This window comes from Aricia agestis, chromosome 17 (assembly GCF_905147365.1).
Source record: "Aricia agestis chromosome 17, ilAriAges1.1, whole genome shotgun sequence".
NCBI classification, from domain to species: Eukaryota; Metazoa; Arthropoda; class Insecta; order Lepidoptera; family Lycaenidae; genus Aricia; species Aricia agestis.
Window position 1 is genome coordinate 12,024,743 of NC_056422.1, and position 27,030 is coordinate 12,051,772.

Here is a 27,030-nt window from a genome sequence, read left to right on the forward strand (position 1 = left end):
ACGGAATTGTACTAAGAGAGAGAAGTTGATTCCTATGCAAATCGGGGACCTAAGTAGTTTGGTTGCGTTACGTCAAACCCAACTGACAGATCACAATTAACATTGAATTGACATATATTCGACCAAATAACGTTGGTCTGTCAATTGCATAGGAATCAACTTCCTCGATGGTACCTTAACGGCCGTTCCCAATATTTGATCTATCTCAGGTTTTGCCCTACTAGAGATAGGAATAGCTCACATTAGACATTAGAGACATATATTTTATGTCAATTGTGAGCTATTCCTATCTCTAGTAGGGCAAAACCAGAGATAGATCAAATATTGGGAACGGCCGTAAGTCAATTTAATACTAGCGCAGAGTCGAAGCGCATCGAAGCGAATTATTAAAACTGAACATAACGAATTCAACCTTAACTGCAAAGCGTTAACGCACTTTGTTACTTCTGAGAATTTTAAAAGGCGCGCGAATTTGCGCGAATGCGCCCGACCAACGCTAATGCCTAATTGTCTAAGGTGGAGAATTCATTGGAGGTCTCTGAATGGGGTAGACGTCTACCCCATTCAGAGACCTCCAATGAATTCTCCACCTTAGACAATTACTTAGTCTAAACACAAAACTTAGACCAATTCAACCCCGCCAAGACACAAGTCTGCGCGTTCACCACTAAAAAGTCACCAATGGTCGTTTATCCTCGTTTCGAGGGCACATCTTTATCCATCTCCCCTAGCATTGAGATACTTGGCGTCAACATATCGAGCGAAGTCCAGTTCCGATATCATCTTGAGGGTAAGGCCAAATTAGCCTCGAAGAAGCTTGGTGTTCTTAGCAGAGCGAGACAGTACTTCAGTCCGGAACAACGCCTACAACTCTACAAGGCGCAGGTTCGGCCTCATATGGAATATTGTTCTCATCTCTGGGCAGGGGCGCCAAAATACAAACTGCTCCCTATGGATCGTATCCAACGAAGGGCTGCTCGAATTGTTGACTGCCATAGTGTTTCAAACAGCTTGGACCCCCTGGAATTACGCCGAGATGTAGCTTCATTCTGCATCCTCTATCGGTTGTATCACGGGGAGTGCTCTGAGGAATTGTTCGGAATCATACCACCTGCAACTTTTCGCTATCGTCCCACGCGAAAAACATACCATCCTCATCACCTTGATGAGTGGCAGTCTTCCACAGTGCGTTTTTCGCGTAACTTTCTGCCGCGCACTGTAAAACTCTGGAATGAACTGTCACCAGCAGTATTTCCGGACCGATACGACCTGCAAACCTTCAAGAAAAGAGCGTATTCCCTCTTAAAAGGCCGGCAACGCACCTGCAGCTCTTCTGATGTTGCGAGTGTCCATGGACGACGGTAGTTGCTTACCATCAGATGACCCGTTTCCTCGTTTGCCCCCTTATTTAATAAAAAAAAAAAAAAAATTGGCCTCGCAGAAGTACCTAATGTATGCTCTAGAGTTAAGGTTGAATTTTTTGACTTCAGATTTTGGGAATTCGCTTCGCTTCGCTTCGACTCTATGCTATTGTAAATTGACCCTAAGGGACCTATCAGACATAGAGCTGTCACGCGGTCAAGCGTTCAAGTGGTTAGTTTTGCGTTCTTTGTGTTGTATTACGTTATATAGAGATGCTCACACAAGGGGCGTTCTGATCGCGTCAGAATTGTTTGTGTGTCACTTACAGTACGAACGCAGAACGCTTGAACGCGTAACCGTTCTGTCAAAGGCCGCGTTTCCACTGACGCGGAGCGGAGCTTTAGCGGTGCCGAATTGACCAATCACCATGTTCGAAATCTTCGCTCCGCTTCGCTGTCAATACGATTGGTCAATTCGGACACCGCTAAGCTCCTCTCCGCTCCGCTCCGCGTCAGTGGAAACGCGGCCTAATAGGTCCCTAAAGCCATCCCGCTCGCACAGACAGTAGCGACGTTAGGGGACGACGACGCTGGGCGACCATCCTTCTCTATTTTCTATCACTACCAGCACCCTGGGCGCTGGTAGTGCTAAAACCGGCCCTGCACACAGGTCATCGATATTTACCAGGCTGGCGCCCCAGCTGTTGCGGTGCACGATGGTCTGCCACGCCTGCCGATTGTTGAGAGGCGTGCCGTCGTCATCTAGTGGGTGACGCTCGAGGTACCAGCGGCAGTACTGTTTGTACACCGCGTCCAGCTTCGTCAAGTAGCCATTGGTTTTGTATTGCTGCATTTGGTATCTGTTGAGAGAGATGTCAGTTTCATTTCACATATTATAATGTTGATAACAAAGTACGTAGGTCCCTAGGTGATCAATTTTATTGTCAATTTTTTTGCGGGAAAATGTACGGTTTCCGTAAAATTCCTAATTTACGCGGGCGAAGTCGCGCGTGACATCTAGTTAATCTTTGATATCTAATGCAACTTAATGAGGTAACCCATTATTTTACAAGTAATACTGATAAAAATATACTAAACGATACTCACTTGTGGTAGACCTGCGTGCCGAGCTCCCGCTGCAACAGCTTGAGAGTGGGGCTAAAGGACTCGCTGCCGTCCACCAGCTTGGTCACCTCGTTCAGCATCAGATCAACGTACTCCTCCACCTGACGGGGGGAGTGGGAGTGAAACTTTTAAATTGACTGAACAGAACAAAACATTGAGTGCAGTGTACAAAAGTGTGATCATCCATATTATTATAATGTCAACTTATAAATTCAACTTCATGTTAAAGAGAAAATATTGAAAAAACTCATATCCCCCCTATCGTCATTTTGGAGTTGGAATAATTATTATGTGACAGATAATGCTTGCTTAAAATAAGTTATGTTTAAGTTAGAATAGTCAAGCTGCAACGGGTCAAATAAAATATTACGCTCCTTGATTTACGAAAAAAAATGCCTTGTCCCTCTCACCTCCAACACCTTCAAGTAAGGATAGAGCGAGACGGGCGTATGCGACGCGCTGCTACGCGAGCGCAGCGTGCCGAGATTCCGCACGAACGCCTCACGAACTTTGTCGCGCCAACTCTCTTCCGTATCTTTGAGTGTTTGTCTCTGTAAATATAAATTGGTTATGACCTCCAATAGAATCTAATACATAAAATTCTCCTGTCACAGTGTTTGTGCGTGAACTCCTTCATGTTTGTGCATGAACTCCTCCAAAACAGCTCTACCGATTTTGATCTCGGGAACCCTGACTATATACAAAATATTAACAATTACTAAGCTTAGTTAAAGTTAATTCAATGTGTGTTGCCCTCTCAATACTTGTGTTAAGATTTAAACATTCTCTCAAAAACAATGTATTTCCTTAAATAAAATATACTTTCGATAGACTTAAAAAAATCAGAGTTGACTACAAAAAATATCGTTAAGAAATAAGTTTGTTGCACCCCAACAAAGTTAATTATAACTATGAACTAATTTAATAGAACTTCAGTTACTAAGCTTAGTTAAAGTTAATTCAATGTGTAATAATAATATAATATCTATGGACGCTTCACACCACGTCAGTCTGTACCAGACAACGGAAATATATTTAATACTTTTATCCATACTAATATTATAAATGCGAAAGTATCTCTGTCTGTCTGTCTGTCTGTCTGTCTGTCTGTCTGTCTGTCTTGCTTTCACGCCAAAACTACTGAACCGATTGCAATGAAATTTTGTATACAGTTATTCTAGAGTCTGAGAAAGGACATAGGCTACATTTTGATGTGGGAAAATATCTTATTTCCATGAAAATATCGATGAAAATGATTTCGCATTGCGCGTGGCCAGCGCTCATCCCGGGGGTCCTGGGTTCGAGTCCCGCAGGCGGAACAAAAAGTTTTGAATGTTCCTGGGTCTTGGATGTGTATTAAAATAAAATTTCAAAAATCTTAAACATATTTTATGTATAATACTAGCTATTGCCCGCGACTTCATCCGCGTGGACATTCACCGCGTCAACAAAATTAGTGTCAAATTTAAAAACTTTTTAAAACCCTGGTAAGTGGTACCCCTCTTAGGGCCGCGCTACACCGGAATGGCAGCGCTGAAAGTGCTCGCCTCGCCGCTGCCATTCCGGTGTAGCGCGGCCCTTATTAATCAAAACAGCTGTGCAGTGTGCACATAATCTATACTAATATTATAAATGCGAAAGTATCTCTGTCTGTCAGTCTCGCTTTCACGCCAAACGCCAAAACTACCGAACCGATTGTAATGAAATTTTGTATACAGATAGTTTAAAGCCTGAGAAAGGACATAGGCTACTTTTTTACTGGAAAAAGGGGTTGTAAGGGGGTGAAAATGCGTAAATTTGTTCAAATTAAGTTAGTTCCAACAATTCATAATATATGGCGCCGTGCGTCTTCTACATCGCGCTGACGTTTGCTCAAAAGTCTTTCTATAAGACGTGGTATCATCTTACATTTAAGTTTCGATTTTTTTCGATTGTTATATTTATTCTACGGTATTAAATAACTCAGTACTTTATCTGTGCAGTGACGTAACCTTAAACCTATCAATGATAAATAGTTTATGGGTAAAGTTTTGTAATTGGGGGCTAAAAAAGCTTTAAAATTTGGCATAAAATATAAAGTTTAATATAAAAAATGAAATACTTATTGTGTGCACACTGGACAGCTGTATTGATTTAAGGGGTACCAGGGTTTTTTTATAAAAGCTTTTGACACCAATTTTGTTGACATCGCGCTTTATAAACTGAAGTCCACGCGGACGAAGTCGCGGGCAACAGCTAGTACTATACATATATTTAAGATTTTAATTTTATGATATACATATTTAATACACATCCATGACCCACGAACTTTGAAAACTTTTTGTTCCGTCGGCGGGATTCGAACCCGCGACTCCCGGCTTGAGCTACCAACAGCTCACCAACTGAGCCACAGAGGTCGTCATCATAATGGCATAGACATGATGATAAAAAATATTTCTTATAAGAGGCCATAACATTACTTTATAGAAAGCTTAATAGAATTATGTAATATAGACCAGAATAAAGTTTCCGAGACACACTTACATAAGCTTTAACTGTTTCCGACTCCTCACCCTTGACCGACACATTCTGTACTTGGATCTCTCCGGACATTTCCATTTCCAACTGTTCCTTGCCCTTGTTATACAAGTCTTCAACGGTCATAAGACCCTGTGCAGGAGAATGCAATAGACCCAATCTGTTCTCCTTATTACTCAGCTTTAGGTTCTCTAGTAGGGGACAGTCGTAGTCGAGTATAGGCAGTGTGTACACTGGCTCAAAATTCGGTTCTATATGTTGGACGGCTTGGAGTATGACTTCACGTTGATCATACAGAAACTTGCTTTTGTCGAAAATGTCGTTAAGAGTTATGCCCTGAAAATACAAAAGAAAATTATAAGAAACCAGATGACGCCCGCAACTCCGATGACAGAAAATAGTTTTATCGCATATGACCATACATTTTTCCGGAATAAAAAGTATCCTATTACCTTTCCCGCGACTCAAAGTATCTCCATAATAATTTCAGCAAAATCGGTCGAGCGGTTTGGGCGTGAAGAGGTAACAACCAGACAGACAGACATACTTTCATAGTATGGATTAAGTATACTGCCTTGCCCTCTCATTACTTGTGTTAAGATTTAAGAACCTGGTAGCAACATTCTCTCAAAAACAATGTATTTCCTTAAATAAAATATACTTTCGATAGACTTAAAAAAATCAGAGTTGACTACAAAAAATATCGTTAAGAAATAAGTTTGTTGCACCCCAACAAAACTAATTTAATAGAACTTCAGTTTCAAGTACCTTTTCCTGCATCTCTGAGTAGTAATTGTTTAATACTGATATCTTGTCTTCCACATCACTCCGCTCCACGCACTCGAATATCGCGGCGTAGCTCTGAGCATTCGGCTGTATGCCATCCTCTGACATAAAGGACAGCAACTCTTCTGTACTCTCTAGTTGACCCTGTAAAATAGACTCTATTAAAATATAATTAGATATGATGGCAACAATACATCATAATGCTATTTTTCAATGAAGAAATTCTTTCAGGAACTTAATATTTCTATTTACATTAAGATTAAATTGAATTTATGCGAATTATATTTAGTGAAATGTTACTTTTAACCAGTGTTAAATAAAACTAGCTATTTGACCGAGCTTTGCTTGGTATTCGATAAAACACGAATAAAATGACATTTTCTAAAAATTATTCCTAGCTAGACCGATTTATCGTCCCCACAACCCGCTATATATACAAAATTTCATGAAAATCGTTGGAGCCGATTCCGAGATGTAGATTGCGTCACGTTTAACTGTGGAGTGTGGACGCCGACTTCCACAATAAAACATTGGGTATGCTAAATGCCCTATTGATTGTACGCACCGCGGACGTTTTGTGCGGTTCAGAAGTCTACACTCTTCTGAACATCGCCCGTCGGTCGTGATGTCCTCTAACGTGCACGTTAAAAATTTATCATCGACGGAAATTTAAAAGCGTCGTCATATAATATTTTTCCATACATTTTATTTCTCTATGCTATTGTTTTACCGCGGACGTCCACGATAATACCGCCACGTCCAAAATTATAAAAGAGCATTATGTCTCTGAGCCCGGTCGTTAACTCGTTATGTAAGTACATCAAAAAATTGCAAATTCTTATAATATTGTTAAACTTCTTACCTTAGAAGCAAAGCCATGTAATAAAGTGTTGAATATTCTGACATCTTCTATTTTAGGATGATCTGGGACCCTAGACCTTTTCTGTCTGTAATACTGTAATACTTGTCGGCCCTGTAAATAAAAACGTAATTTTACCTAGATTTATTATTTATCTATTTTTATTACAGATAATTATGCAATAAACATTTGCTATTGATAACCGAAAAGAAAAATTTACTTTAAATATATTTAGAATAAAACTATAAAAGCTATATTGGTAGATAAAAAATTGCTTGGCCTAGATTACTTTAGATGTCTTGTGACCTAGATTCACACTTTTGTGATAAAGTTAAAGATCATTGACTTATTGTCATAGAAATATTCTGTGTGTGTGTGATAACTGTTATCTATACTAATATTATAAATGCGAAAGTATCTCTGTCTGTCTGTCTCGCTTTCACGCCAAAACTACTGAACCGATTGTAATGAAATTTTGTATACAGATAGTTTAAAGCCTAAAAAAGGACATAGGCTACTTTTTTACTGGAAAAAAGCGTTGTAAGGGGGAGAAAATGCGTAAATTTGTTCAAATTAAGTTAGTTCCAAAAATTCATAATGGATGGCGCCGTGCGTCTCGTACATCGCGCTAACGCTTGCTCAAAAGTCTGTCTATAAGAAGTGGTATTATCTTACATTCAATTTCCGATTTTTTTTCGATTGTTATTTCTTTTTTACGTTATTTAATAAATCAGTACTTTATCTATGCAGTGACGTAACCTTAAACCTATCAATGATAATTAGTTTATGGGTAAAGATGTGTAATTGGGGGGCTAAATAAGCTTAAAATTTGGTATAAAATATAAAGTTTAATTAAAAAAATTGAAATATTATGTGCACACTGCACAGCTGTTTTGATTTAAGGGGTACCAGGTTTTTTTTAATAAAAGCTTTTGACACCAATTTTGTTGACATCGCGCGCTATAAACTGAAGTCCACGCGGACGAAGTCGCGGGCAACAGCTAGTTTTGCATAAATCAGCCATTTGCAATTTAATATCTTATTTATTTTTCATGTTAGTAGAAAGTAGAAGTGGAGTACTGTTAAGAAATCAGTGTTCTCTTTCGATTAATGTGAGGAAACATGGACAGAAGGCAAATGTGGCGGTACCCACAATAATTAGCCTCACAATCCTGCATTGCGAAGTTTCGAAGAACAACAAGATATATTATACAACGTCATGACGTCAGTGGGCTTCAGTCTAACCGAGCATGCTATCCCGCTCGGTCGCAAGATCTTCCTTTCCGGCCGCCACTTACATCGTTAAACAACTCTAATTCAAGAACATACCTCAGCAGCCATATCCAGGGAGCACAGCAGGTGGAGGTGCGAGGCCAGCAACCGCTCCAGCCCCTCCTGCTTGCCACGCCTCTCCAGGTCGCGCATGTCCTGCTTCATACTCTTCTCCTGGACCACGCGACGTTTCTCACGGATCTTCTTCTTCTTTGCTTTGATAGCTTGCTTCCTGTAAATAAAGACAATTTCGTTTTCATAATAATGTAATTTTTAGTGTCTCATTATTTAATATCTCTTTGAAGTTAACCGAACTGGACACAACTTTTTTTTAAATAAGTGTATATATAGTGGGCAAACGAACAAACGGATCACCTGATGGAAAGCAACTACCGTCACCCATGGACACTCGCAACATCAGAAGAGCTGCAGGGGCGTTGCCGGCCTTCATAGAAAATTTATACTTGATTAAGGAATTTCTATGGCTCGCTCATAGTTTTGGTTACATATTTAGGAATATGAAAAAGAAAGCTAGCACAAGTAACTAGATTTTAAGAAAGTATGTTTGTCTGTTCATACATTAATTTATAATAATTTCATTGAAATGAATTAAGGTCCTTTTTTTTTATTAAGCAATATAATAATATAAAAGATACATTTTAATATACAGCAACAAAAAACCCTGACAGGTTTATCTTGTTGCTGGTTCATACTCCTTATAATCCTCCTCCTCCTCATCCTCCTTCATCTAGTCAAGATCTAATTGTTTAAGTTTGACAACTTCTGTGGCTCAGTTGGTGGGCTGTTGGTAGCTCAAGCCGGGGGTTGCCAGTTCGAATCATGCCGACGGAACAAAAAGTTTTCAATGTTCCCGGGTCTGGATGTGTATTAAATATGTGTATGATATAATAAAAATCTTAAATACATGTATCGTATAAAAGTATTAAATACATTTCCGTTGTCTGGTACCCATAGCTAAAGTCCTTTAGGTACTTAGCACAGGGCCAGACTGACGTGGTGTGAAGCATGTTATTATATTATTAATTGTTTAAAAAAGTAGAAAAACTTACGCCTTTTTGATATTTAGTGTTTTAAGTTCAGATTCCTTGGAATTCTCATCAAGCAATGGATTAACTTCATCTATTTCTCCATGCATGCCAGGATCATCACAGTCAATGGATGGATGTACCAAGCCTTGCATTCTGTTTACAAATTATTAAGATATTTACAACTTTTGCAGTAGTATAACATAAATCATTAAGGATTCGATTATTAGATTAGAAAGCATATCAATATAATTTGTAATCTTTGCTGGAATTATAATTTTGAATGTGCAAAAGTTAAATATTATTTTGGAAAGGTAAAGCAGTTGCTAAGATAAAAATGAAATTGTAGCTTTTTACTTACTGTAAATTAGACAGGTTGTTCATAAAATCATGGTCAAAACTATCTAAATTGTTATTATCTATGAATAGCTCCCTAAATATTGCATGAGGACTTTTCGTAGCAGTTGTATGGGATGTACTTAAATTCGGATTAAAATTGGAGTTCAGATCAAACTCTTGGTTTACACCTTCGTTTATTGCATACTGCAGATCCTGTAATCTTTGATCATACAATGTTGCCTTCCTAAAGCTATAGTAGCTCTCCTTTATCGAGTCTATAATTTGTTTGGTCTTTAACTTTTCCTCTATTGTTGCAATTTTGTGATTTGTGAATACAAGAGCACATTTTTCGTCGTGTTTTGTGACTACTGGTGATTTCCTAAGTATCTTCTCTCTGACAGAGTTTAGTAGTTCCTTGTCCACTTCTATGTTGGAAGTCTTTGGCGTCGTTGACAGTTGATGCAGCTGTCCCAATGAGACAGAACTGGATGCTAGCTTTGAAAGTTGAGAAGCACTGAACTTGCTGATGGACACCTTCATTTCTTTCATGCTACTGTCGTTTACTAAAAAAGGTATACACATTAGACGTTGTAAATTGATGTGCAAACAGGAATTGAGGTCGAGACATACATACCTGCCAAGAGTTCCCCATATTTCTTATAATTTTTGTTTCTAGCTTTCTTTTTTTGTGATTTTACAGCGTTAGCCGTTCTCGTAGATTGATGGCGTACCGCTAAAAGCTTCTCTGGAAAGTTATGCAACATACAATTTTTAGGTTATGTTTACAATAACATTGTAAAATACGATAAGTAAAAGTTCATTTTTTGCCATTACTGCAGTATTTACCTGGTACGTGAGAAGCTAGAAGAACTTTGCGACAAAATTGGCATTTCAGTTGTACTGTAGTTTTATTTCTAAAGCTAAAACTTGAAGGCAATGGTAATCCGTATTTTACACTATTTTGAGACAAATTCCTTGCCGATATTATTCGATGCATGTTTCTTCACAACATTACATATTATTACAGTTTTAAGGTCTAATTAAATCACCTATAAACTGAAATTCTTGTTTATAAAAGCACGTGAAAATCACAAGCAAATGTGTTAGAAAAATAGGTTGTTAATGTCTTATGTCAATTGTCAACTGTCATAAATGGAACGTCACTCGTCAGTCGTCACTTGTCAACACAGAATACAAAACTCAATGAATAAGGAAACAGATGGAAGCGACATAACTACAAAAAAGTGTGGCCGGCGCGGCGCCATATTGCCAAGAACTAAACATGGCGGTCTATAGTAATGGGACACACGGTTGATATTTGTCGAGGATATCGATAAGTAAGATGTTATAAGTGAACTATTAAGGTTAAAATCTTTTAAATAAATGATCAGCTTCTTCACTTTATATTTTTTAAATTCGGTAAAAAAGTACATCACTAAACGTCAAATCTACTAATTTCTATGTTGATTAAACGTCGAAAATCAAGCCATGTTATATTCTATTCTATCACAAATCTTATTTATTGTCTAATTAATAATTATTAACCAAATTAGCACATAACAAAAAATATAGTAAAAATATAAAAAAATAACAAAAAATATAGTAAAAATATAAACGTACCGATCCAAGGACAAACTTTTTTAAATTTCTTTACTTTTTTACGGACTATAAATTAATTAAAAAAAAGCAAATTGGTCGAATGACCGATATATCGACATTTTTTTCGCGATATATCGAGACCGATATTGATATTTTTTCAAATATCGATGTATCGATATATCGATATTTTCTTTCAATTTCGACATCCCTATAATACGACACTTTGACAGTTTATGTACCTCGGAGAACCGGAAAATAAAATAGCGGACCGGCCACAGTATTTTGATTTGGTAGAGACCATTATGCCGCGTCAACTTATAAAAGTCAATGACGAAACTGGGCAAAAAATGTAAAACTTGATACATTCAAATTTGAAAAAGATGCAATAATATTCCAATGAATAGGATAATAAAGTTATTATAACGAGGTTTTAGTTAAAACTCACGGAAGAAATAGCCCTATTTACCGTTATTCACACCAAATGTCACAGGAATTTTGGTTTTGACAACATCTTACCTGCAATTGTGCAAGATAACGGATATTTAATGACTAATATTTTACCAATAATGAACATCAAAAACCCAAATAACACAATTTGGGAAAAAATAATAAAAACCACACCAACAATAAAATGTAGAAGAAGTGTCACCAAAACTCTCAGTTTTGGAGTTTTGCCTGAAATATGAAAGAGTGATGTTGTGTTTTTGTATTATTTTCCTAAAATTGTGTTATATATCTAGGTTTTTAATGTGCAATATTGGTAGGGTATTAACCATTAGATATTCGGCATCGTGCACAAGTGTAAGAAAGTGATGTAATAACCAGAAACTTGCTCTTTTGTGTTCCCTCCAAAACTCCATCGAAAGTTTCAGTAAAGCGTCTACCACTTTACTGAATCGACCGACTTGACTTCTTGACTGTATTGACTTTATACTTAGACTTTGACTAGACTTTAGAGCTGACTGACCAGACGATATAGAAAAAATTGTATTAAAGAATTATTGTTTTCCCGCCATAATATTATACTCGACACTGGTCATGGTTATAGCCGAAGTGCCATTATAAAAAAAAAAATGTCACTTGTCACTATGTGTCAAAGTGTAATGGAAAATAAATACCTACGTTCTTTTCTTTTATTTTGTAAGAAAATAGAATTTCCCAAAAATCATTTATAAAAAAATATAGAGAATAATAGGAAAAACAATTTTCAATCATCCAAATGGAGGATAAAAGCTTTATTTGTAAGTAATAACCAAAATTCACCTATGTCGTACGTAAACAAATCTTTCATTTATGGTTTATTGGCATTTTGTTAGTAAATTATATACAAATCATGCTTATAACTTTTAGGGACGCCTGATCTAACTAGGAGATTTTTTGAATTAAGATTTGAAAACGATTTGCTATTTAAAAAGCTTAAGCAACCTTGGGGGTGAGTTCTAAAGTTATTGTAGTACTGAATACAGCAGTACATTTAATTAACTGTCGGATTACATTAAGCTACGGTGTTTTATATTCTCATTACTTTCTACATATTACAGAGAATTTCATAAAATTTTACAAGAAAATGGTTTCCCTGAAGATATGACTGTAAGTCATGTGCGCAAAAAGTGGTCATACACATATGATGTAAGTTCTTTTAAATACTTAATTTTATCATCTCAACATTCGTGTACACAGTGGTTTTAGCACTACCAACGCCCTGGGCGAGATTTCTTTGGTGCGCAGAGTGCAGGCAGTGAAAAAATTGGTGCCCCTTATTATCACTACTATGTGTACAACATTTCTATTATAATTTTATTTTATATTCATCCCTCTCCTTTCAGGCATATAGAACAGCAAAAAGGGCCAAAAATAAAGATTGGAAATATTACAAAATGTTTGATAAGCATTTTGGTAAAACTAAAGTTTTAGATAAATATGAATCTTGTAAGTTTATTTTAACTTGTAGTAGCCTTACAAAATTATTGACACCTCATTCAATAATAACAGATCAGTATTTCACTTGCTAAGTTGTAAGATTTGGGAATCATTCTTCTTCCTTTTGGTTACAGTCTACTTTTGTTATAAAATCCTGTGCTACTGTAATTTTTGCCGTTATATTAGAGTTTTGTTACGTAATTAAATTATTATTGTATTACTTTAGGGGACAATGAGTGGAGACTTAAGCTTATTTTATGTGTGTCCGAGGCAATGGAAATGAAAATCGATTTTCACAATTTGTGGAGGTAATTAGTTTTTTATAGTGCAAGTGTGAGTATGGTAAGGTATAATAATAATATGCTCATGGCATCGCTGCGTTGAGCGTGTGCCCGTCGTGTCGCGGGCGCCCGCGCCGTGCTCTTGCCATAGTAATCGTGTCAACCGTCGCACGTTGAGCGGGTCAGCCGTCGTACGATTACTATGGCGAGCGCACGGCGCGGGCGCCCGCGACGGGCAGCCGCGGCGGGCCCACGCTCAACGCAGCGAACATCCTAAAACAACAATTTTAGCTATCAACATTTTGTTATATCCTTGCAACATTAGCAGCTTAAGCAACATTGTTTTCTGTACTACTGAATAATAGCGATTTCGGCATCTGGAACTGCCCCAGGGCAGGGCAGGCCGAATGGATACGGAAATAGCCGAACAAAACCGATGATCCACGAAGCACATAGACTTAGTACTAGTGCAATACGTAGTTTCATTTAAACTTCGGTGAGTTCGGCTATTTTCGTATCCGTTCGGCCCGCCCTGCCTGCCCTGCCCCGGGGCAGTTCTAGACGCCGAAAACGCTATTAGTGAATGCATTTTTCAGAGTGGTGGAAAGTGCTCTAAGGTGTCAGGACTTACCCATAGACTGTTGCATACAAGATATTAAGGAATTGTGGCAGTATATTAAGACAACTTTTAATGTAAGTAAAATGCTTTAGGATAGAGAATACTTTTCTACTTTGTTGCTTGAAATCATAGCAATTTTTTTATTATATTTTATATTTATAAAGCTATTTTTTTAATCATATATTTTCTTATATTTGCTAATATAATATATTGTTTTGATATTTAAACATCTTTTACTATTAAGACTATTAGTTCAGTACTAAATGTTCCGCTCGGCTTCGCCCGCGTAATTTAACCGAACCGAAACCGTACATTTTTTCCGCAAAAAAAATTGCCTATGTTTCTTTGTGTCCTTCAAGTGATCTATTCTTCATATGTGGCAAATAACATAAAAATTGCTCCAGTAGTTCCAAAGATAATAAGCAATTTCAAATAATTTCCCCCGTTTTTTCTCCTCCTATTAGTCTTAACGTGATTTGTATTTACAAACATAAATAACCTTAGACTCTTATGTAGTCTATTTAATGTAAATATGACATTTTCTATGTTTAGAGGAAGCACCGTTTAAAGTTAAAAAGGGGTGAGGATTCTAGCGAGTGGCCCCTGTATGACACCATGTTGGAATACTTCAGAAAATACGAAAAGGACTACTTGGACAGACTAGAAAATGATTCTTGTATGGACCTTAGTAACATAAAATCTAAATTATTGAGCAAAAGAAAAACAGAGTTGGATAGTGAAGAAGGCAGTGAGTTTCAATGTAAGTACCTACTTAATTTTGTACTTAGTTAACGTAAACACCTAAATCTATATTCATATCAAATTACAACTGAATATGTAGGCTTTTCCTATTTTAGCATCTTCAATTGCACATCTATTTGTACTTAATAATATTTTTTGTCTTTGTCAGGTGACTTTTGTGCCTTCAAAGCAAGGACATTTTATATAGTAGGGGAGGGGAGGGTGCTATTTGTGTAGTCACTCGAGAGTCGACCGTCATGGAGACCTAGTAGGTTTTTTACATTTGGTAAAGCTGATAAAAAATAATAAGAGCATTTTTTATTTTACCGATGGGCTCAGAAACTGCAGCCATTTTAAAGTTTTGAAAAAGAAAATATATTCAGAAAATTGCTTATTTAGGTAAATTATAAATATATTTTAGACAACAAGGACTAAATTATTTAGTTTAGTGCAAAATAAAATATCTGCGAAGCCTAGTTAGGAAAATATGAAGCTTTATTTTTTATATTTTAAAATGTCTCTACAGGCTTAACTAACCTTTGATCCTCAGTGTTTTATATGGAAGCTTTTTTGGGGCATACTAAACATCCCCTATCTTAATCTGACAGATCCGATGACATTACAATATAAAAAAAAAATTAACTCACCACCTGAGAAATCTGATTTCTATACCATGATAACTATAGACATGTCGGAAGCCTATACAAGCTTAATCTGACACGCTCGAGCTTGTCCCGAATCCCCTCTTCCCATCCTCTTCCCCTCCACAACTATATGTATAACATTGCATAATATGTATCAGTATTCAGTATACACAGTAGATCTTTTTATTACTGTGGTAACACTACGTCAACATTATACAGGGTGCAAATAAACCTTCCGGCCTTTTGATATATTAAAAATAAAAATACACGTATTTTTCTTTTATAATCACTCAGTACTAAAATATAATAATATTAATAATAATTTATGGACGCTTCACACCACGTCAGTATGGCCCCGTGGTGAGTACCTGAAGGACTTGTGTTATGGGTACCAGACAACGGAAATATATTTAATACTTTTTATACTATACATATATTTAAGATTTTTATTACATGATACACATATTTAATACACATCCATGACCCAGGAACATTGAAAACTTTTTTGTTCCGTCTGCGGGATTCGAACCCGCGACCCCCGGCTTGAGCTACCAACGCGCTATTTTTTTTTGGTTAAATGGACTCTCCTAAAAAAATTTGGCCGGAAGGTTTAATTATTGCACCGGTATATTCAATGATAATATTGCAGGGTCAAAGAACATAACAGAATCGTTTATCCAAATCCGGCTGCAGCAGGACTGGCTGTTCAGACAACGGAAATGGGCGTGGAAGTAAGTTGGCTCTTTTGAACTATGCATTATAGTTGTATGGCTTATGGCCGCACTCGGGGCGGGGGGGGGGGGGGGGGGGGCAGTCCCTACTAAGTATATTATCTAGTACTTTCATCTATAAAAATAATAAAACGAATTTTTGCCATTTGTTTGCAATACAATATTTTTACAACTAAAAATTATTAATTTTTTATTCTTTACTAGCTGTTGCCCGCGACTTCGTCCGCGTGGACTTCAGTTTATAGCGCGCGGTGTCAATAAAATTGGTGTCAAAAGCTTTTTAAAACCCTGGTACCCCTTAAATCAAAATACCCAAAACAGCCGTGTAGTGTGCACATAATGTTTTTTTTTTAAATTAAACTTTTTTATACCTAAAGCTTATTTAGCGCTACACAACTTAGCTGCATAATGCATTACACAACTTTAGCTTTACCCAATGGTCAATACCCATAAACTATTTAGTATTTATTATTGGTAGACTGTTGTTTCTCATATCTATGTTGGTACGTGAGTTAATTAATAACATGTCTAACAATCGAAATATTAATTTAACATGGTACCACCTCTTATAGAAATACATATGAGCAAGCGATAGCGCGATCTAGGCGACTCTTGGCGCCATCTGTTCCAGTTTTTGGAATTAACTTAATTTGAACAAATTTACGCATAAACATCCCCTTACAACCCCTTTTTCCAGTAAGCAGTAGACTATGTCCTTTCTCAGGCTTTAGACTATCTGTGTACAAAATTTCATTACAATCGGTTCAGTAGTTTTGGCGCTGTTGTTTTTGAATTTGATATCTAAGTTGGTAGGTGAGTTATTAGTTAATATTAACGTATATAACAATCAAAAGAATCGTAAAACTACCTCAACATGGTACCACCTCTTATAGAAATACGCATGAGCAAGCAATAGCGCGATCTAGGGGACTCTTGGCGCCATCTGTTTTAAGTTTTTGGAACTAAGTTAATTTTACCAAATTTACGCATTTTCACCCCCTTACAACCCCTTTTTCCAGTTAAAAGTAGCCTATGTCCTTTCTCAGACTTTAGACTATCTGTGTACAAAATTTCATTACTATTGGTTCAGTAGTTTTGGCGTAAAAGCGAGACAGACAGACAGATAGAGATACTTTCGCATTTATAATATTAGTATAGATAATATTCTAACGTATTAAAAACTATAAACAAAAACATACTAACTAATAAGTATGATTAGTTCTCTGTTACAATAAAGTAAAAAATAAAACGCCATCTGCTGAATCGTATTAGAACTAAAATGTTCATTGCATCGATATATTTCTGGATTTTTTATAATATTATACATAAAATATGTTTAAGATTTTTGAAATTTTATTTTAATACACATCCAAGACCCAGGGACATTGAAAACTTTTTGTTCCGCCTGCGGGACTCGAACCCAGGACCCCCGGGATGAGCGCTGGCCACGCGCAATGCGAATTCATTTTCATCGATATTTTCATGGAAATAAGATATTTTCCCACATCAAAATGTAGCCTATGTCCTTTCTCAGACTCTAGAATAACTGTGTACAAAATTTCATTGCAATCGGTTCAGTAGTTTTGGCGTGAAAGCAAGACAGACAGATAGACAGACAGACAGACAGACAGACAGACAGAGATACTTTCGCATTTATAATATTAGTATGGATAAACACCGACCTTATAAAAAATCTGATTTGCCCCCCCCTGGCCCAGAATCTGCGTAATTTGCCCCCCCCCCCCCCCCTGGCCCAGAACCTAGGTAATTTGCACCCCCCCCCCCCTGGCCCAGAACCTGGGTACGCCCATGCTTTGACCTATACTGTACTAAATGGCGCTCGCAACTCGCAACTCGCTCGTAAAATCTTGCATCAGCAGAAAATACTGTACCATTGAATATTGTTTAATTATTATATGATGTTTCGTGTGATGCTGAAAATAAAAGTATTCTTATTCTTAAAATGATCAAATTCATTTTTTTTCCTACTACATTATGTGATACCATATCTATCTTCTTCTTATATATAAAAATGGATTTTCAAATGTGTTAGTCGCGCTAAAACTCGAAAACGGCTGAACGGATTGGGCTGCTTTTAGTCTTAAAATATTCGTAGAAGTCCAGGGAAGGCTTTAAAGTGACACGAAGTTCACCGGGACAGCTAGTTATAAATAATTTTTGAATTTGCTGCGGTTCGCTGGGTTCAGCTCTCGTTGGCCAGACTCTAGCTATGTAGCATACTGTCAGCGCCGGCTTTAGCACTACGAGCGCCCTAGGCTAGAATTCCCCACAAGCAAAAAGGGGCGCCGCACCCCTTTCAGTGTCCCATTTTACCAATGCCCTGGGCGGTCTCCTAACCGCTACTGCATACGGTTGCGACAATGCAATCGGTCCAGTCAAAAAGGGATTTTTTAAAGTTAATCCAAAACGCTGATCCTTTTTGTCCATTCAATATTATTTTTAAGTCAAATGTTTTTTTAGCAAACTGCGCAACATCATGATTGAGGAATATGGATTCCCTGAAACGTTAACAAGTCGAGACCTAAGGAAGAAGTGGGCGTGGACATTTGCGGTAAGTCCATCAGTATCAGTAATATTAATAAAATTCCTATTCATAAATCTTAGGTAAAAAAAAAACTTGAAAAAAAAAACTTTGTACAGCGCGAGTGAGGAGGCATTTTGCTATTGAAAGCTTTTGCCCAAACATTGATAGTCAGTTTCAAGCGACGATAGTTTTGAGTGGCTAAACCCCTGACCTCCATTATACAAGTATACGTACTTGTATAATGGAGGTCAGTGGGCTGAACCACACGCTGAACAGCCTTGTATTCCCGTGGTGTGTAACGAAATATATTATATTACCAAAATAAAGGTGTAACAAAACTAAATGATAATACTTTAGGGTGTGTATACACATAGCATACGCATAGCATGCAGCTGTTGCTGCAGAGATTGAAAGACTGAAAGAGATCCTTTTTTTTAATTTTTGTGCGGACAGATTCATGACGTTGGGGGCTGGGGCGTCTCTCATAGAAACAAAGATGTCTGTACCATAGTCTGTATTCTTTTGCCGGAAACTACTTTTACAATTAACTCTATACAAGGGGTCAAGGGACACCGACACACTCTAAAAAATTACTAATAATTAGTCTAATTACACCCTGTATATTCTGTTTTCTCAGGACTACCAGAAGGCAGTGGCTAGCGGTAACCGGTCGTGGGTGTACTACCGACTGTTCGAACTGCACCTCGGAGACGGCACACTCAGTCTCAACCCTCTTAAACACTGTAAGTATTAGCGCGGGCGCGCACTAGTGGCCAAGCCGCGGTGGCCAGGCCGCGACGCTAGGCGATCGCTCAGGGTGCCGTATAAAATAATTGTTATAGCTGTATATGTTATAATAAATATGTTGTCTAATATGCCCACATACACCGCAATGCAACGGAGCAATATATTTTTTGCTCCAACGCTGTTATCATACCTTCGAACTCTTTGATCGATCAGAGGTACTACAAAATACAAATACTGTAAACTGCCTGTATTATACCAAAGGGCAATAATATATCTTGCGACAGCGATACAACAGGCGAATTTATTATGTATCTAGCTTTTGCCCGCCGCTTCGCCCGCGTTAATTAAAAATATTATATACAATCTTTAATTTCCTATTTTAACCCCTTGGAGGTGGAATTTATCAAAATCCTTTTTTAGCGGATGCCTACGTCATAACATCTACCTGCATGCCAAATTTCAGCCCGATCCGTCGAGTGGTTTGGGCTGTGCGTTGATATATCTGCTGTCGAACGCCTGTTGCATTGCTGTCGCATAATCGCCCTGTTGTTCTCTCAGGGCAGGAGGAGTGGGTGCTGAACGTGATCAGCGCGCGCGCGGAGCTCGACCACCTGTTTCAGGCGGAAGGCAAGGAGCGGCACAGCGCTTGGCGGTCAGTTACATTGTATTTTAACCGACTTTTACGCTTACGGACGCACTTACTAACGAAAAATTATACAAGGTGTAACAAAACTAAGTGATGATACTTTAGGGTTTGTATGTGTCTTTGGTGGAAGTCCGGTCCCTTCTGAGGTAGATCGGCCGGTCGTGGAGGGAGTCCTGTGTTTGTTAGATCCGGGACATCCCTTCTTTATACGGCTGAAGGCGAACCGCAGGTGGTTTTAGTGAGTAAGAGTATCACATACCCCCGGGGTGCTTCAGCTAACTGAGGCACATCCCCAACCCGGGGCACCCATGATGGGTTTCCCTTGCGCATAAGAAAAAGGGTTTGTATGTGTCCCTTATATAGAGTTCACTGTGAAAGAGCAGCGCTGAAAGAACTTTTTTTACTTTCATATGGGGAAACTCATGACGCTGGGGCGCTTGCCATACAAATAACAAAAAAAAAGGTCTTTCAGCGCTGCAACTTTCACAGTGAACTTTCTACAAGGAACAAATACACACCCTAAGGTATTATCGCGTAGTTTTATTACACCCTGTATAGAGAATATGTCAAAATCTTCATATTTTAATTAAAGTTATATCTCCAATCGTAGGCATAGGATTGAAGCACTAGTCAGAGACGATTTTTTGTTCAAGTGTACTAATTTATTGTTGACACTAAAATAATGTGGGCTAGGTATTAAAAATAACAGACATCCCTTTTCACTCAACTCGAGCCCAGTTTATGAAGTTTTTTATTAAAGGAGTATCTTTTCACAAAATAAATGTTGTTGACGGCCGACGGGTAAATGTTTTAAGTTAGCCAATATTTTAAAGCGTATAGGTTAACTCCTATCAAAATATAAAAAAACTAGGCATTACTGTCAGTCTATCGTGTAGAACAAAATTTATTATATTTTGGCTATTCACTTAAATTGGACCACATCTAGCTCACAATAGACTGACACCAATCTCCCCCACACGTAATATAAGATGATTCTTAGAAATCTATTCTGCACTACAAAAGATGCTGCAATATTATATTAGATTAATGCAGTGGTTTCTATATCAAAGAAAGAAAAAAAGAAAAAAATATATATTATGCTCCATTTTAACTTTTGATGAAATTTATTACAGTTGAGTTTTTGTGTTCCTCATTTTTTTGCTAGAGACACTAATGCTTGGAATAGAAACTTGAAGCTAGTTTTTATTTACAAGAAAATAACTGTACCATCGAGGAAATGGATTCCTAGGCAGTTGACAGACCAACGTCATTTGGTCAGTTCATGTCAATTCAATTAGACTAGGACGAGTCGGCGCATGAGTACCGAAAACTATTCCACCTCAATTTTTCTATGCGATCCTCTTCAAAAAGTCATAGGACCTTTTTTATTGCTATTTCAATAAAAAATATTTAAAAAAATTGTTCGGTTGAAAAATAACAATTCCTTGCAATTGTTTAAACAATGTTTGTTTAAACAATATGGCACCGGGTTGCGCCCTGGCAACATGCATTTATATCAGAGGGCAATTTGAAGAGGATCGCATAAAAAAATTAAGGTGGAATAGTTTTCGGTAGTCATGCGCCGACTCGTGTTAGTCTAAATGTTAATTGTGATCTATCGGCTGGGTTTGACGCAACGCGACCAAACTACGTAGGTCCCCCATCTACCTAGGAATCAACTTCTTTCATAGTACTTACTCTAAGTAATAAAATTATCTATGTGTGACCTCTCAATGGAGACTTGCCGATTAGATAGCGTTTTTTTTATATATTAAAAGATAAGAAAATACAAATTTGAATATATTTTCAGAGATGTAGAGAAGAAACTTCGGACAGTCGGCATTCCGTTAGACCACAGCTTGCTAGACTTGGAGGAGATCTGGATACACCTCATAAAAACGTACAAGGTAAGTTCTTAAACTAAACTTGAGACACAGATAAAAGAGAAATTCGGCAATTTTTTTAGAAGTTTACTTGTCTCTTTCACTTCAATATGTTGCTATCTCGTTTCCACATCTTCTATAAGAGCGCCAAAGCAATATTTTCGAATGCAAGTGAAAGAAACAAACGTAATATTAGCTCATTGATCATTATACGAATACAAACCTTTTTCGCTTTGCACCAGAGGGTTATAGTTATGGTTATCGTCAAATATGACGTCCATTATGGATTTTTACTAGGGATTTGACAGTTCATTTGACATTTTGTTACGGTTAAAGTTATAGTTAAAGTAAGTTAGTGCAACCCACCCTTAAGATCTGGTTTTCTCCAAGAGCGGTGCCGTCGTGTGGCGGTCGTGATGCAGCGGTGCATGCCGTCACTAGAACATTGTCTATGTGGCCGGTATGGCGCGGTTTCCTAGAGAACGGTGTCAATTACCGCGGTTCTAAAATGGTCGCTTTTTAGAATCATGATATGAATCATAATATGATTCATTTTTCTAAAATCGAAAAATGCAACTCTGCTTGCAATTCATTTCTGTATTTTTGTACTGATTTGACATTTGTCAGTTTTGACAATTCATTTGCTGAATTGATTGAGAGAAATTGCTAAATGTGACCATTTTAGCCCCGCCGTTCTCTAGGAAACTGCGCCATATTGCTTACATGGACAACGTTCTGGTGACGTCATTCACCGCTTTATTGCGGCCGCAGCATGACGGCGCCGCTTTTGGAGGAAACCAGAGCTTTAGTGCTATACCAAATTTCAGAAAAAATGGTTCAGCGGGTTAAGCAAGAAGAGGAAACAAACTGACCAATAGACTCAATTTCGTACTATTTAAAATATTAAGTACGGATTGTTTTGGATTTTCAAAATGTAATGTATCATGTGGTAATAAACATACATAGGTACTAATAAGTAATATTCATAACTAGATGTCGCCCGTCGGGATATAAAGTTACCTACGTCTTTTCAAGGGAGTCAATGACATAATATCTCTATACCAAATATCAGCAAAATCGGTTCAGCGGTTGTGAAAGGTAAGGTAAGACAGACATACAGATACGCATTTATAATATTAGTATAAAGTATTGATTGCATCTGCTTACCCTCCAGTTATAGTGTTGTTGACGAGGAAGCGAGGCGTTGACCTGGGCGCTGCTCGTCATTATCTCTACATAATATTTATCTGGCCGCATAATATTGTTATTTTTTTATTTGCGTAACACAATAAATGTGCTTTCTTCGTAAAACTAAATTGTAGTTATTGTTTGTGTCGTGATTCGTGATAATAGTATTTGAATTAATTTGTCTTGAACAAACTTGGATGTAGGTTAGAGGTTTTTTAAAAGGTTTTAGCAGTCTCAATCGTGTTTCAAAGTATCTCCATGCCAAATTTCAACGTTTAAGCGTTAAGAGACAACGGACAGACAGACATACTTTTTATAATACTAGTAAGCTACGAATAATAAAAACTACGGAACAGTAACTGTGTCAAAAAAATTGTTTCGTTTCTACAAAATGTGACCCGAATACATGCATACTTATTCAAAAAGAGACCCGAATACATGCATACTTATTCAAAAAGAGACCCGAATACATGCAAGAATTTTGTGTAATTATAAAAGTGACAATTATTATTGTCAACGGCTTTATTATGTCAATTTGAATGTAGTGTTTCGTTGCTATTGCCATATTATTTTAGTGTGCGAAAAGAACCGTTGACCGTTTTTGACGTGGGAAAGCCATGCTTCGGCACGAATGGGCCGGCTCGACCGGAGAGATACCAGGTCCTCACAGAAAACCGGCGTGAAACAGCGCTTCCGCTGTGTTTCGCCGAGTAAGTGAGTTTACCGGAGGCCCAATCCTTTCCCTACCCTGCCCTATTCCCTTCCGTACCCACCCCTATTCCCTTCCGTACCCTCCCCTATTCCCTTCCCTACCCTCCCCTATTACCCCTTAGAAGGCCGGCAACGCACCTGCAGCTCTTCTGATGCTGCGAGTGTCCATGGGCGACGGAAGTTGCTTTCCATCAGGTGACCCGTTTGCTCGTTTGCCCCCTTATTTCATAAAAAAAAAGAACCTTGAGAACCAAATTCAAAACGATTGAAGTATGTGAGTTACATTTCCTTAGTTTTTTATTATTCGTAGCGAGTAAGGATTTAAATGAGTTAAAGGAAGGCAAGCATTAGCAATGAAAGTAACTTTTATCTGTAATAAATTACACATTTTGTTGCAGTGGAAACTAAAATTCGCAAACAAGGGTATACTGAACGAGCAATGGCCGTACTTCGATGCTATGTCCAAATACATGCAGACTCGAGTTATACCACGAAAACCGATGAGAGAGGAATACTTGGACGACGACTTCGATGGGGTTGATAATGATGACGATATGAAGCTTCTAGATCTTAAGGAGAAGTGGTCTACTCACTCTACAGTGAGACCGAAACACGAGCCGAGCCTGTGCCGGGCCTGCTCGAGCGAGGAGGGTTGCGTCAGTATATTCGACGAGAGAGATGATGATGGAGTGGATCTCGCGATTAAGTTGAAGGTTGTCGGCGGTATTGAGGTGGGTATTTGAACATTTCTTTTGCAAAAATACTATGGAAATGTTTTTAAGCTGAATAATCATTTAGGGTCATTTTCTGTTACTTTTCTAACATATCACGCTTAGAATGGCCGAAGAGAATTTCTTGTGAAGGTAGAATAGAAGTGAGACATTGAAAAATAAACTCGTCAGTTTGTCTGTATTTACTCTGTGTCTGTAATTCTAGTCTTTAGAATTTCTACGGTAGACATTCTAAGCCTGCAGACAAATAGAGGATTCAAAACAATATTACAGAAACAGCTATTCATATAGCAATCTATTTGAGTAGTTTAAATATTAGTACGAAGATATTTCTGGATACAATGTATAAGTCTGTCAAAAAAGTGAAGAAATTAAAAAGTGTCAACATCCCTTTCAAATCAATCTAAGAAAAAAGGATCACTACGATGTTGCCACTTTTTAATTTCTTCACTTTTTGACAGACTATAAGTAAGTCTCAATATATTTTTTCTTCACAGGTGGAGCGGGGCGACTCGTTACCATCGCAGATATGTCTTACCTGCCTCAAGGAGCTCGACGCAGCTTACAAGTTCCGACGGAAATGCCAGGACGTCGACAAACATCTGCGCGACACCAGCATCAAGACGGAGATCAAACACGACACCCACGAACTCCACACACCGGATATCGATGACTACGACGATCACCAAACCCAACCGATCAAAGTTGAGAAGCCAAGAAGAAAAAAAGTGCGCCGACCCAAATACGAGTACTGGAAGGTATGCGAAGTCTGCGGAAAACACACCAAGAATCTCCTCGGCCATTTGGACACCCACGCCAGCGATAAAGTCTACTCCTGCGACGTCTGCCAAAAGAAATTCAAGTTCAAGAGCGGTTTGGTCGTGCATAAAGCCGTCCACAACCCCACGCCGAAGAAGACTTGCGAAGTTTGCGGGAAGACCTTCCACATTATGGCGTCGTATCGACGCCATTTTGTTTACCACGCGAACGAGAGGAAATACAGCTGCGAAACTTGCGGGAAGAGGTTCAATACGATGGATATATTGAAGGTTCATACAAGAATGCACACGGATGAAAGACCATTCAGTTGCTCGGAGTGCGGCAAAACGTTTAGGACTGCGGGTTGCGTCAGTCGACATAAAAGAATAGTGCACAAAAACGTCAAGCAGTGACGGCACACTGACTTGATGGTTACCTGAAATATGACTAAATGAGTGTGAGGTTAGTGATATTTCAGATGATAGTCAAGTTAAGCTTAGATCTATGATCTATATCGAATTGAAACGCTGAATAGGATAATCAGTCATGTTTAGCTTAAATGATCGAAATGCATTGCATCCATTTTATGTTATTTGTGTTTAATAACATTAAACACAAATAACATAAAATGGATGCAACTGCCAGGTTTGAAATGCTGCCTGTGTTTCATCAGTCTTAACACAAAAGAGAAGGCAAGACATCATCAACTCTTATGGATATACTCGGAGACTATCGAAGGAAGCTTTAAGTTGCCTTAAGGGTATCTTGCTAACATTCCAGACGCATCCAAAGTTAGGCTACGAACCACAGAAACCGACCCCATCTCGCCAGGCCCGGATTTGTATATAGGCCGTATAGGCCGCGGCCTAGGGTCGGCAGATTTCATACGAGAGCCAGCGGAAATAAAGTGGGCTACACTTAATATAAATTCGGCACTGCGTCTCTCCATCTTTCGAAGAATACGAATAATGCCTGCATCAGCCAGGAGAGAATAGAATAGGAGATGAAATATAATTGTCCTCCGTGAATCATGCGTAGTGTACGCACTACGCACGCAGTACGCACGTAGTCGATTGTGAACAGGCTTTGATATAGTCAAGTGCTGATTCTTCAAGACAAAACGTCTTCATCAATTGAACAATTTGTGCATTAATTTAAATACAAATAAGATAGAAGTGATGAATCTAAAGTATTTTGTTATTTTGTTTGTACTTGGCCTTGTTATCAATTGGAATGTTTATTAAAGGTCTTTATCGAGTATGACTTATTTTGATTTGTTTTGTTCCACCGTATTACCACAAAATTTTACCGGATGAGAGATTTTCTGGCTATCCAGGAAAATACAGTCCAAATGGCGAACCGGGGCACAAAACTGTAACAGTCAGAATTTGTATAAAATTCATATTTAACTCTATTTTGAAGGACGTTATTTTTTCACCCTAAAACGTGTTTGTGGTCCGTATCAAAAAAAAGGTTGAGTATTACTGCTCTAAGAGCACGTCTATACCGACGACATAAGGTTGAAAGATCACTCCCTACCTAGGTAATAAGAACTCTCAAGCGCTATTAATATGTCTGAACGCCCTGTTATTCGTCGTCAACGCTAATTACCGTGTAGATAGCGTTTCTCGTTTATCTGTTAACTGTTAGCATAACCGAAATCGTCGGATCAACGTCCTGACTCTGTACACAAAATACTCAACTTGTATTTGTGAACGTAAGTGTCTCCTAAAATGTAAAAAAATATAGACATATGGTTGGTTTACATTATACAGTAGCGAGAGCCAGCCACCCGCGTCACTAGATTCTCATTCCAGTGCTGAAGTTTATCAATGTAGGTAAACATTATTGTTTCTGTCCAGTAGGTACGTTATAATAATAATCAGGTAGTAAATGAGCCACACACACTGCTCATTAGTATAACCATTAACCATTATAGGTTTAAAGGTCTTTGGGTATAACCCTGTAAGCTAGCACACA

General features: G+C 38.0%; 2 protein-coding genes across 2 annotated transcripts in view; one reads left to right on the forward strand and one right to left on the reverse strand.

The window, feature by feature from the left end:
• Positions 1-10,421, reverse strand: part of LOC121735611 (DNA-directed RNA polymerase, mitochondrial) — a 34,438-nt gene extending 24,017 nt beyond the window's left edge. The window contains exons 1-11 of the mRNA XM_042126477.1: positions 10,152-10,421; positions 9,940-10,050; positions 9,328-9,868; positions 8,991-9,122; positions 7,978-8,152; positions 6,652-6,762; positions 5,772-5,933; positions 5,010-5,339; positions 2,897-3,037; positions 2,469-2,587; positions 2,047-2,221 (exon numbers count right to left, since the gene is read on the reverse strand). Coding sequence (XP_041982411.1) covers positions 2,047-2,221; positions 2,469-2,587; positions 2,897-3,037; positions 5,010-5,339; positions 5,772-5,933; positions 6,652-6,762; positions 7,978-8,152; positions 8,991-9,122; positions 9,328-9,868; positions 9,940-10,050; positions 10,152-10,302 — 2,148 coding nt within the window. The 5' untranslated portion in view covers positions 10,303-10,421. The remainder of the gene's footprint in view (positions 1-2,046; positions 2,222-2,468; positions 2,588-2,896; positions 3,038-5,009; positions 5,340-5,771; positions 5,934-6,651; positions 6,763-7,977; positions 8,153-8,990; positions 9,123-9,327; positions 9,869-9,939; positions 10,051-10,151) is intronic.
• Positions 10,422-12,043: 1,622 nt separating this feature from the next.
• LOC121735577 lies at positions 12,044-26,317 on the forward strand. The gene is made up of 14 exons (XM_042126432.1): positions 12,044-12,145; positions 12,255-12,336; positions 12,446-12,533; positions 12,731-12,833; positions 13,051-13,132; positions 13,702-13,798; positions 14,277-14,484; positions 15,759-15,840; positions 18,322-18,412; positions 19,023-19,128; positions 19,691-19,784; positions 21,589-21,685; positions 23,959-24,291; positions 24,789-26,317. The coding sequence occupies exons 1-14, from the start codon at positions 12,124-12,126 to the stop codon at positions 25,461-25,463; spliced, it is 2,160 nt and encodes a 719-aa protein (XP_041982366.1). The 5' UTR covers positions 12,044-12,123; the 3' UTR covers positions 25,464-26,317.
• The last annotated feature ends 713 nt before the right edge of the window (positions 26,318-27,030 follow it).

Excerpts from the sequence above, each read along its gene's own strand:
- LOC121735577 (XM_042126432.1), top strand. The coding sequence starts at position 12,124 with ATGGAGGATAAAAGCTTTATTT. Across the intron at positions 12,337-12,445 it reads AAGCTTAAGCAACCTTGGGG|AGAATTTCATAAAATTTTAC; the intron begins GTGAGTTCTAAA and ends TACATATTACAG. Across the intron at positions 21,686-23,958 it reads ACCTCATAAAAACGTACAAG|TGGAAACTAAAATTCGCAAA; the intron begins GTAAGTTCTTAA and ends ATTTTGTTGCAG.